This window comes from Peromyscus leucopus, chromosome 1 (assembly GCF_004664715.2).
Source record: "Peromyscus leucopus breed LL Stock chromosome 1, UCI_PerLeu_2.1, whole genome shotgun sequence".
Taxonomy (NCBI): Eukaryota; Metazoa; Chordata; class Mammalia; order Rodentia; family Cricetidae; genus Peromyscus; species Peromyscus leucopus.
The window spans coordinates 87,096,925-87,111,563 of NC_051063.1; the positions used below are offsets into that span (position 1 = coordinate 87,096,925).

The 14,639-nt window shown below is 45.8% G+C and overlaps 1 protein-coding gene across 1 annotated transcript in view; it reads right to left on the reverse strand.

The window, feature by feature from the left end:
- Positions 1-14,639, reverse strand: part of Xylt1 (xylosyltransferase 1) — a 296,511-nt gene that overhangs the window by 72,282 nt on the left and 209,590 nt on the right. The window contains exons 4-5 of the mRNA XM_028867781.2: positions 4,316-4,488; positions 2,582-2,784 (exon numbers count right to left, since the gene is read on the reverse strand). Of these exons, the coding sequence (XP_028723614.2) occupies positions 2,582-2,784; positions 4,316-4,488 (376 nt within the window). The remainder of the gene's footprint in view (positions 1-2,581; positions 2,785-4,315; positions 4,489-14,639) is intronic.

Genomic DNA, 14,639 nt, shown 5'->3' on the forward strand with positions numbered 1-14,639 from the left:
GTCTTTGAGCATACTCAGCCTGGCCATTACCCACACAGGCATCTCCTTTACACACAAATTGTGTCTTGTTTCCTCTTGAAACACGGGTCACAGACTCACTCTGCTTTTCACACCTTGAAAAGGAATGGGAGTCAAGAAATAATCGCTTGGCTTTTCACTCCCTCAGAGGGAAAGGGGAAATATTTTGAAGGGAGGGGGAGTGTGAAGTCCTGCCTGTGATGCACACATCACCCCACTGCTTTGACCAGACTGTATTTACTCAGCACTTGCTATACATAAGGCTCTGTGTGATGCCTCTGAGGTATCATTTTTCATTTTCTTCTTCCAACAGCCCCTTGCAAGAGGCACTGTTATTGTGCTCATTTTAAGGTGGAAAATTGAGATGTACACAATTCAAGTAGTATGCACCAACTTACATGGCTACCTGTGTCTAGGAACTAGCATGTCTATGACTCAGTAAGCCAGTGAGTCTTCATTACCTAAGAAGACAGTCTGCACTCCCAGTGATGGTGGGAGGGGGCTCAGAGTGGATACCTTGGGCTGCTTCTGTCTCCCCAAGTCCTCAAAACCTCTTGGAAATGTCTGAAGTGGGCACTCCCTCTGCTCTTTGAGAAAGCTCTTAACTTTCTTATTCTTCCTGGGATGGAAGGAGTCCTTTTAGAAGCTACAGATGGGACAGCAGATGGGAAGTAAAACCTATCAGAGTTGCCTGGGATGAAACCATTCATCTGCAAAATCCATATGTTTTTGTGTGGGGCAACTTCATAGAGACAACAGCAAGAGGAAACAGCAGAGCCCTAGAGCATGTGGTTTCTCTGGCCATGAGGCTGACAGAGTGCACAGAAGAGCTAAGGGGGTGGGTGCGCACTCTGGCAATGACCTGGGAGGGAGAGGGAGAGCAAGCCAGGCACAGAGACAAACAATGAGCTGTAAAGCGAAAGAAGCCACAAAGAACACACCTGCAGCACATGGTCTGAGAATGATAGCTGGGACCCTTGCAAAGATAAAAGATGAACCCTTGGCTGCAACTTGGATGCCAATAGTTGACTTGCACTGAGCCCCTTACAAGGGCCTGTTGCTCTGCTACAGTCTGTTATGACCTCCTGTTATCACATGGATGAATTTATATTCCTGTGAATCTGTTGCTGCTTTGATGACTGATCTCAGACTTCCATGCGGAGCAGTCTGCTGAGAGTTTAAACCTACATCCTGTATGATCCTAACCCTTCAGGGTAAGTGGCCATGGTTACAGCTGGGACTGTAATCAATGCAAAGCATCATTTCTAGGGGACCAGCAGTAGTGTGTCTACTTGGCCTATTTCCTTCTTGTTTGCAACTCCACAGACAACCCAGTCTCCTGATTTTCCCAAGAGGTCAGTTGCAAGCAGAAAGAACATCTACTTTGGAACCAGACAGAACCAGTTCTAATCTTTGCTTTGTCATGTCTTTACTGTACGACAGTGGACCTCAATTTGACTATCTACTGAGCTCCCTACAAGGGCTCAAGTAATGACTTCCCACAGTATCTACTATACACAGCATTTTCAAGAAATTTCTGAATTCAGTCCTTTATTGGAAGATGGCAAAGGAATGTTCTGACTACCCTTTGCCCTATTGTCTAGAATAACCTTTCCTCCAGCTATTGCTCACTAAACTCCACCCATTTTTAGATTTCTCAAATGCAGAAAGTTCATTTTTGATCAATATTTTTTCTCCACTTTATTTTCTCTTATAAAGACATGATGGTTCCCAACTGCAGGTGATCTGGGCCCTTGAGGAACACTGACAATATCTTCAGACACTGTGTGAGAAGGACATAAGTGGGTAGAGCATGCTATTGGCAGTCTGCAGGTAGAGACCAAAGACATTGATAAACACCAGCAATGCAAGGGGACAGCAAAGAATAAGTCACCCCAAGTGTCAATATTGCATGGCTCACAAATCCTGGTCTAGAAAGCTCTTCTATGCTCTCCTGTGCTCCTTCCCTGCTTGCCAACACATCTTTCTCTAGAGTAAATATTCCAAAGTCTTTCTCACTTTTTATCTGTGACCTTGCCTCGGCTGTTGTAAGCAACCTCACTTCCATTAGCCTGCTTTGAGTTCAACATCAAGATCAGAGCTGTCCTTTCTCTGCTCAAAACATACTTTCATGTGGCTTGGAGTAACATATCCATGACACAACCTAGTCTACTCTCTGTTACTCTCTCCCTCACACTATCTGTTATAGCTCTTCCAAGCCCAACTTCCTCTTACCCACACTAGGGCTGGCCCGGCTCTTCTCTGCCTTGGAACACTTTCTAAGACAACATCACTTACTTTATCATCTTCTGCTATTGTCCACAGGGCTGTTCCTGGCCTTTTTCATTAAGAACACGATGCTCTTCCACATCTGCCCTCTGCTTTCTGAACACAGTGTTGGGTGATCTCATGGAGAAAACACAGTGCATCTCATGAGGCAGGGTGTGTCTCTGGATGGGAAGCAGACTGCCTTACTCTCCTGTGTCCCCACTGGTGTTATATAAAGAGGGAAGGGAAAAGTAGACCCTGGACCTAGCTGCCTTGGAGCTGTTGACGGCCTCACCTGATGGGGTAGTCAGCAGCACTGAGGTTGATGAAGAAGTCCCAGGGCCAGTCAGTCATCTCCAGAAGATCCTGCATGCTCTGCAGGTAGGTGGACAGGAGGCTGGCCCCACCCCAGATGGTGGCCATTCTCCAGGAGGTGACTCGGACATTGTCGTACTGCCTGGAGAACTGGAGCACTTGCCGATGCAAGTAATTGGACCTCTTTTCCCAGAGAGAAAAGGAGAAAAGGCGACAGTCAGCAGCCCAGAAAATATCAGCCCAGAGACATCCCAGCCACCCTGCTCCTTCTGTGGTTGGTGAGTCTGATTACACGGGCTGCTGTGGATGCCAGCCTGTGGTGTCTTTCTGCATCAATATCCAAATGTTTAATTCCTATGAATTTTTCCATTGGCTACTGAAATTCAGATTCTCGTGGCCCACTGCTGAGTTAGTCAACCAGTGGGCTTGAGCTTGTGGGGTCTTGAGCACCATATGATCACAGATGACTGGCCCATGTTATCTGAGGGTACCAAGCTAAAAAACATGGGTCTGTCTAAGTTCGGTGAGTCTTTACAGGTAGGAGATGGAGTTTGTATGTTCTGTCCTTCAGGATCATCCCCTCCCTTACTGTTTCACAGACTGATCAGAAACACATCTTAGGCATGAAAACAGCTCTTTTGCCTCTTGGGATTTATTTTAGGGTAGAAGCTACAACCAGGCCTTGTACTTACTAGATAAGCATTCTACCACCGACTTACAACTCAGCCTGCGGTTTTCTGAGGGAAGACAGGGTCTCAGCTGGGGCTGGACTTGACCTCAGAGCAACTTCCCTACCTCTCTACCTATCAGTTCTAGGGTTCTAGATATGCACCTATCTTGTGACATCAACAGATTAACAGAAACTTCTAGGGAAAGGATGGCTCTAGGGTCAGCAAGCCAAGTGTGGGTTTTGGTAATCAGATTTTATTGGCATACAACCACGCCTGTTTATTGACAGTTTCCTGTGGCTGCAGTCAGACAAGGGCAGTACTGATTAGCACACGGCCCCAAAGAGTATCTCAACTACCCAGACTATTCTAGAGAAAGTGAGCCCACTCCTGGGATAGTTAGTTTTACAGGTCTGTGGGGGTAGGCAGTGGGCACCAGATAAGGAGAGAAAGAAATAAACAAAACAAAACAAAACAAAACAAACAAACAAACAAGCAAAACCCGCAGCACAGCTAGGTTCTGAGAAGAAGTTCTCGTATGTGTTACATTTTGTAGGAGGGAAATGAACGCTAACTGTAAGATAGAACATGTTGAAAAAATCCCATGGGAGGGTCCCGAATGATCTGATCACAAAGGAATGAGAAGCATTTAAGGCTATGGATATGCTAATTTCCTGAGCCAACTGTATACATATACCAACATATCAAATTGTACCCCATAAATATGTGTAATTATCATGTGTCGAGGAAGAATAAAAAGACAAAGAACCAGAGAAACAATGGTTATAGGAAAAGCTGAGAGCCATAGCTAAACATTATGGAACTAACAACACACACACACACACACACACACACACACACACACACACAACACAGACACAGACACACACACACACACACACACACACACACACCACTTCAGGACCACATGCTGCTGTTCCATCTCTAGGTCTCAGCCTGGACTTCTGAGATGGGAGGAAGGATCAGAGATGGATAGACAGACTGCAGAGGAAGCCCAGCACAGGGATATGAGCAGCGCTCCTCACCTTATCCACGTGGATGTAGTAGAAGTGATCTTTGTGGTAGATGGCCTTGAACATGCGCTGTAGCTGTCGAGAGGCACGGCCATGGACCACCAGGACAAAGGCGATTCTGACAGGGTTGGTGGGCATGTACTCCACAGTGTCCTCATCCCATTGGACATTCTTGTTGGCTTTGCCTGGGTAAAAACCAGAAGACCATAGATATGAACTTGAGAATGGCATGCCCTTTGGGAATAGGAGCACAACATCTGAATTTTAGAGCTTGATTCAGCTGAACCAAGCAAGTCCTAGGCCCTTATGCTGTCCAGATACAAGGTATTGGAAGACTCTGTGGTGCTCACAGCATTTTCTCTATACTATAGGAGTAGTAAAAGTAAAAGCTGATACATACACTCAACTATGTACTAGGTACTTTTATGTCAACGTGACACAAGCTGAAGTCATCTGAGATTAGGAAACCTCAATCGAGAAAAGGCCTCCACAAGATTGGGCGGTAGGCAAGCCTGTAGAGCATTTTCCTAATTAGTGATCAATGGGGGAGAGCCCAGCCCATTGTGAGTGGTGCCACCCCTGCGCTGGTGGTCTTGGGGTTCTATAAGAAAACAGGATGAGTAAGCCACGAGGAGCAAGCCAGTAACAGCACCCCTCCATGGCCTCTGCATCAGCTCCTGTCTCTAGATTCTTTCTCTCTTTGAGTTGTTGTCCTGCTTTCCTTCAATGATAAACAATGATATGGAAGCATAAATCAAATAAACCCTTTCCTCCCCAAGTTACTTTGGTCATGGTGTTTCATCACAGCAATAGTAACCCTAAGACAAGCTACCAAACAAGGCAGGGGATGAGGGCTGTGAAAGATGAACACAGAGGAAATTTGGGGTAAACGTGCGACTTTGGTCGTTCAGAATATTTTTCCTTTTCCCAACAGCAGCCAACATGTTCAGTTGTGATAAAAGAGAGAAAACATGAATTCTGACCTTTTGACAAAGTTTCAAGCGTCCAAAACAGTACTGCTATTGGCAATTAGAAGTGTGACACTGTCTAGCAGTGTCTGGACCTTACTCATCCCATGTCATTGCAACCTTATCTGATACTTGTGTGTCTGATACCTGTACAAGTCTCTCTATGTCTCTGTCTCCATCTCTGTCTGTCTGTCTATGTGTGTGCACATGGAGGCTAGAGGTCAATGTTGGGTGTCTTCCTTAATTGCTCTTAACATAAACCATAAGTTTTTGTTGTTTTTTTTCTTTTCTTTTCTTTTCTTTTTTTTTTTTTTAAGCAGGGCATCTCATTGAATCTGGAGCTCACTGATTTGGCAAGACTGGCTGGCCAGCAAGCCTCAGGGATCCTCTTGTCTATGCGTCCTTGGCACTGGGACTGCAGGACTGGCTTTGTGACAGAGGTGTTGAGGATCTGGCCTTGGGTATCTTGGATTTTAAGTTTATTAGGGTACACAATATTTTGGGGAACACAATACCACCACATTTCCCCTCTTTTTGTCTAAAATTAAAAAAAAGCTTATAACTAATACAAGAAAAATTATATCCAATAAGTATATACAATATACACAGTCAGTCCATTAACATTTGACAGATTCAGATAAAAAATTTCATTATTTATATTACAATGTCCAGTCCAGTAACATTTGATAAACTCAGATCAAAAATTTCATTACTTATCCTATTTAAAACAAGTAATTCCTTTTTAAAAGTATTTTTTCTTTTCATAATAGATTCAGTAATTTACCTTTTGTCATTTTTATATCTTTCTCTTTTTCTTTTTAGTGTAGATTCAGTGGTCTATCCATTTATCCTATCCAAGGATGTCTGAGCCACACAAGCAGTTTGCCAAGGGGATAATCCCTTAGATTTGTTGGAGCTATCAGATAAAGAGGTACTTGCTGCACATCAAACTGGAAGATGGAGAGAAGTTGCCAGAAGAAAACCAGCACAGAAGGAAGCTCTTCTGAGAGGTGGCTGGTATCTAAGTCTTAATGACACACTTTGAGCTCCAGGATCAGGCAGGCTGGGGATCTGCCATTGTCACTGATCCCATACCCAATCCACCTGGATAAAGGGTTACAGACATTCTTTCTCCCAAATCAGCCTCAGAAATTCCCTGTCTCCAGGGCCAAGGCCAGTGAAGTAAGAGCCTCCTGAATCTGACTCAGTATTGTCTGGCCTTCCCGGGGGATGGCTGCTTCTAATCTAACTGGATTGTGGCAGGGTCTAGGTTTGTGGGGCCCAGGACGTTGCTATGGTTTCAGGTGTCTATGAGTGTTAGCTGGGGGTTGCTGAGAATGCAGAATGGTCAGCCTCGTCAGCAGCTTGGGAGTGGGACTGTGTTGGCTGTGACCAGAAAGCTTAGGGGCAGTTGGATAAAGAATAAAGAATGTCCAAACCCAGGGTGGTTGGCACACACCTGCAATCCCAGTATTTATGAGGCTGAGGCTGGAGGATCAATCACAAGTTCTAGGCCAGCCTAGGTTACACAGTGAAACTCGCATGTTTTAAATAACTCTTTTCTTTTTATGATTGGCGAAATCACAAAACCTAGCCAAAGCAAATCCCCAAACCAACAGGAGTAATGTCCAAACCACACTGTGTGGCTTTCACAGCTTGACACGTAAATCCTCTGGCCACTCCTCTGAGTGCTCACACAGCTAGCCCACCCCTCCCTTTCCTGCTTTTCACCTGCACAAGCTCCTTGATCTTGGTGCATTTTGACAGTGAATCCTGGTATCTGAACACCCTCTCCCTAGAGCTGAGCATGGTTACACCTTCTTGTCACCAGCACAGGTCCAATAAAAGATTATCTTCACTCTCCATCTCTCACTTCACCTGTTCCAATTTTCTGCACATCATTTAGCACCATCTGAAGTTGTTTATGTGTTTGCTTGTTTATTATCTGAGCATTCTGCTAGAGCATAAGGTCCAAGAGATGAGGGGCTTTATCCATCTTATTTACCATCAGACACATAACGCTTAGGTAAAATCCAACACACAGCAGGTGCCTTGTGAAGAACAAAAGCTTCAAAGAGGGTGCATGTCGGCTCTGTCCAATAACAATACCTGTTTGGAGCGGTGGTCTGGGCTTGATCTCATTATTTCATTAATCTTCTTGACAACCCGCAAGGTTGTTATTACCTCCATTCTTCAGAGGAAAACCCACAGCTTAGAGAGGCCAAGGGATTTGTTCAAGGTCATGCAGCATTAATTAGTTAAGCTGAGATGCAAACCCAGCTCTTAAAGACCATGCCCTTAACAGCTAACTTAGACTACACAATCACATTGAGACCTTGAAAAGAAGAGTTGACAATGGTGTTCGTTAATTAAATACCTTGTATGTTGCTGCAGGTAAGAAGGTTGGGATCTAAAGGTTTTCATGCGTGTTGTGAAAGAATTTCTGTATTTGATGTGAGATTGACTGTAGATGACCAATAAAGCTATATATATCCACCCTTCCATCCTCATCCATCCACCTACTGACTCCATCCATCTATCCATTCAACCATCCAACCATCTCTCCACCCATCTACCCATTTCATTTATACATATTTCCATTACATCTACACACCTACCCAGAAACCCACTCCATCTACCTCCTCACTTCCACCTACTCCACACATCCATTCAACTCAGGAAGCCATTCAACTACTCACCTGACAGCCTGTCATACCAAATGCCATTCATTCATGCAACACTCATTTTGGTCTCTAGTTAGAGGGTCTTTTGCCAGAGTTGCTAAATGAGAGAATGAATGAACAGATGAATTCTGATGAAGAGTGGATGCTGTGGTGTTCAGAGAAGCTTATGTTTCCTGAGGGCCTGCCACCTCTCAGCACTGAGAGCAGGGTTCTGGCTCCTTTGTTATTTGGTCTTGGTTAAGAATGCATTAACACTGCTTGAGGTTCAGAGTGTTTGGCATGTTTCCAAGGCCACACAGTGAAGACAGAGGTGGGAGCAGAAGCTGAACAGCCAAGTTCAAAGCCATCCTGCTGTGTCCACATGTCCAGTGTCAAAGAGTGGCAGCAGGCAGTGACCAGACCTGATCCAGTGACCCTGCACTGTCCTTTAAAGGGACTTAGGCTTTGATGCTGATAAAACAAAAACAACAACAAAAAACCCAAACAACAAGCAAACAAAAAAAACTCCTCTTTAGAGTGTTAGAGGGCAGAATGTATTCATAGCAGAGATAGGGAGTTGTGGGTGCTTTAGTTCTGGAGTAGGGAAGGGAGTGTTTGGAAAACAGATCATGCCAGTGAAGGAGCTGTTGTGCCTTAAATAAAGTCTTTGTAGAATCAGACAGTTGGCCGCAGTGCACAAGGAAGCTGTGACTCAGGGAGGTCCTTGTTGGGACCTATAGTATGGGACTACACACCTAAAGTCATGACACTCAGGAGGTTGAAGCAGGAGAGCCACCAGTTTGAGTCCAGCCCCGAATACATAGTCAGGGTATTTCTCAAAAATAAAAAGGTGGGGTTATAGCTCAATGGTAGAGTGGCCAGCCTATCATGCTCAGGGCACTGGGTTCCACCCATAGCACAGAAAGAAAGGAATGCAGGGAGGGAGGGAAAGAGAGAGGGAGGGAGAGGGGAGGAAGGAAGGAGGGAGGGGAGGGAAGAAAGGAAGAAGAGAGGAAGGAAGAGGGTAGGAAGAGAGGAAGGAAGGAAGAAATGAAGGAGGAAGGGAGGGAGGGAGAGGGGAAGAAGAAAAGGAGGAAGAAGGGAAGGAAGAGAAGGAAGAAAGGGAGGGAGAGGGGGAGGGAGCAAGCAAGCTGAGCTGAGGATGAAGTCTGTGATCTAGGAGCCTTAACACGGTCCCTCTGTTCATCAAACTGTCCCCATTGTAGAAAGGGTACATCTATTCCCAGAGTCATGTCAGTTGACTTCCATTTGTTGGACAGATAATGCTGTGTGGCTAGAGTCATGTGAGTCTCTTCAGACAGAGGACTCTGAAAGGGCTAAAGCTCACACTCTGTCCAGCTCCTAAGAAAGAAGCATGAATTTAACAATGTAATCAGATTCCTGTGGCATAAAATAGAAAATAAGTGGAAAAATCAGAGTGATTAGAGGCAGCCAGAGAAGCTGACTCTAGATGAATGTTAAAAGCCACACTGACAGGGGAGAATATCAAGTGTGTGTCTGAGGTAGGAGTGAAGACTGAGAAGGAGGAGTGTGCAGCAGCTCCCCTGGGAACAGGCTGGCCATGCTAAGCCTCTTACACCAACTCAGTAGGACTCAGCATCCTGTGGGCTTGACGAGGACCATGGAGTCTTCTGGCTTCTAGGGTGGTGAGAGGCAGAGACCCACAATGGCCAGTTTGTTTTCTGTGCCACTTTCTGTAGCTTCAGTTATGTTACCCTCTGTTCAAAGAGGGGTCAAGTGGAGGAGTTCCAGAAGGAAACAACTTAGGAGTTTTAAATAACGTCTCCTACAGTGTATTACTTCAATCACCCTACACGGTTATCAGTTGCTATGAATGCATTAGCATGCTTAAGTTATAATCCAAATGTTTTCATAGTTGTGTGTGTGTGTGTGTGTGTGTGTGTGTGTGTGTGTGTAAGAAAAGAAACAGGAAACAAACATTCTTCTGTACCTGTGGGATCTGCATTTGTGGAGCCAACCAACTACCAAGGGAAAATGTTTGTTTTAAAGACATCTGTGCAGGCTGGGGAGATGGCTCAGTTGGGAAAGTGCCAGCCTTGTACAGACAAGGTCCTGAGTTCAGTTCCCCAGGTGGTGCATACTTGCAATCCCAGCACTAGGGAGATGGAGAAAGAAGGATGGCTGAGGCTGTACCTTTGGCCAATCTAGTCTACTTGGTGAGCTCCAGGCTATTAAGAGAGTCTATCTCAAAAATAAAAAAGAAACAATCAATAAATAGCAAAAATCCCATGATGGACAATGTCTAGGCAATGACACTTGAGGTGGTCCCACAGCCTTCACACTTATGTACACACATGCACCTGCACACACACAAACATACATGCACACACAAAATGCAACTATTGAACTTGTACAGACAGTTCCCTGCTGTTATACTCTAAACATGGAGTATCATAATTAGTGATACTGCACTGGGTGTAATAAGCAATCTAGCTGTGCTTGGTGGTCTACTGGAGAAGTTTGGAGACTGTGGCAAATTCTCTGCCATTTTATATAAGAAACATGGACACTCGTGAGTGCATGGGCAAGGAGGAATGACTGTGCTGCCGTGTGTAGCGCTCTCTGGCTTTGGGCAGCTTCTACATTGGAATGGGATTCTGAAGGCAGGGATATGTGTAGATGTCCTGATGCTAGGGATGATTGTGATTGTGGTGCCTTGCAGGATTTTAATCTGGACACGGAAGAAAGATGCTAGGGTTATAAATTTTTTTTCATTTTAATTATGTGACCAGGTGGGTATCTGTGTGTAGGTTTGCAAAAGTGAGTGCATTGCCTGTGGAAAGCAGAAGAGGGCTCTGGATCACTTAGTGCTGGAGTTGGAAGGTTGTGAGCTACCAACACGGGTACTGGGAACCAAACTCAGGTCCCTTGCAAGAACAGCATGTGCTTTCAACTGGTGGTTCTATAGACCCCCAGGCGAGGGTTTTAGAGTGTGGCCTCTGGTCAATGCTGAGCTTGAGACTTTAGGTGGTACTGTGTGATCTCTACAAGTCTCAGTGTTCTCTGCTGTAAAATGGATATAGCTACCTATATGGATATGAATATACATATAGATATGGACATAGATATAGATGTCTTGGCTATCTCCCATGTGTGCTTATGTCCAGTGCCGAGCACAGGGCCAAGCCTGTAGCAAATGTTCAGCAAATCAGAGTAATTGGATCATTTCTACTCGGCCATTGGCCCACAATGCTCAGAATCAAGCAAGTTAAATTTAACCAGTCAGTCTAGCCCTGAGGGGTTCGAGTCAGAGGCTGCCCTGGCTCCTAGCAACATGCTCAGGTTAGAGCAGACCCCCTGCCCCCAAGTAAACACCCATAGCTGGAATGTTTCCATTTGGCCCAATCACAAGTAACATGAATGGGAAGGAGCCACTGGCCTGGAATAGCTTCTACCAACAAGGCCCTCTGTTGGTTCTGTTAATATTCTCAAAGTGCCTCTGGTGTGGGAGAGCGTCATTTGCTGGCTTGCTTGGTTCTTTGGACTGAAGAAAAGTGGAAATGAGGTTGCATACAAATGGGCTTGGGTCAGAGGCTCTGAGCTGGGGCACAGCCAGCTTAACATAGCGTGGGAGGTGCACGGAACCAGGTTTCAGATCCAGCTTCTCACAGCAGAGCTTCTGGGAGACACCTAACTTCCCTGATCGCCAGTGCTTCACCGGTAATGTGGGGTGTGCAGGCTGTCCCCGAGCCTTCTAGTCTTCAGAGATGGTGGCAGTTGCATGCCAGCAAGAGCACCGTGCAGGGAGGGAAAGGTGTGTTAGAGGAAGCGCTGGACTTTCAGGCTCTTTTTCAGCATCAAGAGAAGGGACGCTTTTGCCTCCTGGGAAAAATATTTTTCTCCAGTGCTGGGGAGAGAACCCACGGCATTAGATACATAGGAGGCAAGTTCTACTACTGATCTCTCTCTCTCTCTCTCTCTCTCTCTCTCTCTCTCTCTCTCTCTCTCTCTATCTATCTATCTCTATCTCTATCTCTATCTCTATCTCTATCTCTATCTCTATCTCTATCTCTATCTTGGATTGTCCTTAAACTTGGCAGCAGTCTCCTGCCTCTGCTGGCTGCCGGCTTCCATACAATTGTGTGTGGTGTGGGATGTGCACTTGTGTGGGGGGTTGTGTATGCATGTGTGGGCTCACGCACGTGGAGACTCGAGATCAACGCCAGGTGTGTCCTTTGACCTCTCTAAACTTTATTTTTTGAGACAGGATTTCCGTCTGAACCTGGCGCTCACTCTTTCAGCCAAGTTGACCAACGAGGAAGCTCCAGGGATCCGCCTGTCTCTCTCTACCTTCCCAGCACTGTGGGCTCTGGGGATCGAAACTCAGGTCCTCATACTTGAGCAAGAAACACTTCATTGACTGAGCCTTCCCCTCAGTCCCTCTCTTGCAATTTACTATTTAATCATCTCAAGATCTATGGAGGCAAGTGTCATGACAGCCCCCTCCTGCTGAGTCCCAGACCCAAGAAAAACACTTGGGTCTGCCAGGCTCCAGAACCCATGTTTTATTTGACCAGCGAGGGAAATGAAAGTTCTAGAAATTCATGAAAAATTCTGAATACCTTGGGATTCTAAGGCCATCATGAAATTAGCACTGAATGGTACTCCCCTGAGGACCAGGTTGGCGTTTCTGAGAGCTGTCAGTTTGCCCCTGTGTGATACTCTTTTGTAGGCTGCAGCCCTGGCCTCCGGGCCTGGTACAGAGCTGAGCTTGGTGGAGGATGCTCAGTGAATGTTTGGGGGCTGACAAATGAAGGCAGACAGCTTCATCCATGCACATGCCCCTCGAGGCACACGTGGGAGGCTCGGCCTGAGCTGCTGCTGCACGTGGCTGTCTTGGCTCACCCAGCGACCTGGCTGGAGGCTGGACTCCTTCTGAGAGGCTCTGGGTTAGGCAAAGACCTTTGCTCAGGAGCACCAAAGCCTCTGGGAGGAGCCAGCCAAGTGCCCCAGGAAGTCCCAATAGACAGCTGCAACTGGGTCTTCTCTAGCCCAATGGGTGTCAGGGAGGCACCCTCCAGTCTCCAGAGAAGTGGTTCGGTTTGGGGAAAACCATCTCAGCCTTTCTTTTTCATTCTTTCTCTCCCTGTCTCGCCCCCATGAGCATCCCCCATTTATTTTTGCATTTATATTCTATTAAAAGATATATAACATAAAAAGGGCCACTCTGTGGGGCTGAAGAAATGGCTCTGAGGTTAAGTGTGCATACTGTTTTTACAGATGACCTGAGTTCAGTCAGACTGAACTCTGGGTGGTTTATGACTGCCTGTAACTTCAGATCCAAAGCTTTCTTCTGTCTGCCCCCTGTCCCCCACCTAAGTACCTACCTCTGCCGCTTCCAATGCACAACGTAGTAACGAGAAGCCCCTTTACCTTGCTGTATAACCCTTCACCTTCTCCAACACACTTTTCATTTTGTGAAAGTGGGACAGACAGAGATCCCCATTTCTCCTTCACTAACTGCCAGTCAACACTCCATTTTCTATTTCTCTGAATTCAGCTACTCTAGGAATTTAATGAGTGGAATTGTGCAATATCTGTCCTTTCATGATTATCATTATTAAGTTAGTATAATGTTCTTTGCATGTGTTGTAGCATAGGTCAGAACTTTCTTCCTTTTCAGTGTAAAACAATATTTCTTTGTATGGACATACCACAGGGTGCCTATCCATTCATCTGCTAATGGAATCACTAGTGGCTGCCATCATTTTGGCTGCTGTGAATGCCTTGGCTATATACATGGGTGTGAAATATCTGTTTGAGTCACTACTTTATTTCTTGGGTGTACACACCTAGGTGTGGGTCTGCTGTACTCTATGGTAACTAAATTAAAAAATAATTTTCTAAGGAACCTATCCTGTATTCACTAAATTAACCATTCTTCACAGGGGTATATCCCAAGTCTACAATCTGGGTCCACTGTTCATTAGCAGATCCCTATACTTCTTGTGCCTTAGTTTCCTTATCTGTCAAAGAACACTCTCCTACAAAATGAGACTGTATGGACTAAAAGCTGTAATGGGGACAACGTCAACGCCACATGGTTTGCAGACTGGACATTGAGAGCACCAGACTCTTTTGCTCCCAAACAGCTCTGCAGGAGGCCACAGTGTGTCTCCAGTGGGTGATCCCACTCATTCTTAGCTTTCTGTTATGGCCGTGAGTGCTTGCCCTGCCCAGCCATCCCGACCCCCATTCCTTTGTGCGGCCCTACCTCTTCACGGCAATTGAAAGCAAGGGTCCCGTTAATGACCATGATGCAAAATGACTTTCAAAGTAAAATCTACTTAAGGAAAAACAAAGGATGAACTACTGCAGTGAAAACAAAGCAGGGCAGGAGGGGGTAGGAAGGCGTGTAGTGAAGGTGCACAGGGACCATATGAACTTGACTCCACCGGCTTCCTTCCCAGCAAGGATGTGCTGAGTGTGTTAAACATGGGAGACAAGGTCATGTCCATGTGATACCAGGCAGCCCTGCATGTCCGAGAGGAACTTCAAAGGTCCAGGTAATATTTGCCTTTCCTGGCTCAAGGAATCCTGCTCACTCCAGGTTTCCTGGAAGGGTTTGCTAGGAGTTATCTGAGGTGGGATTTGGGGGGAATTGCTCATGGTCATAGAGCCAACAGATGGACAAGAAGTCAGGATACAGTCTACTTTGAATTC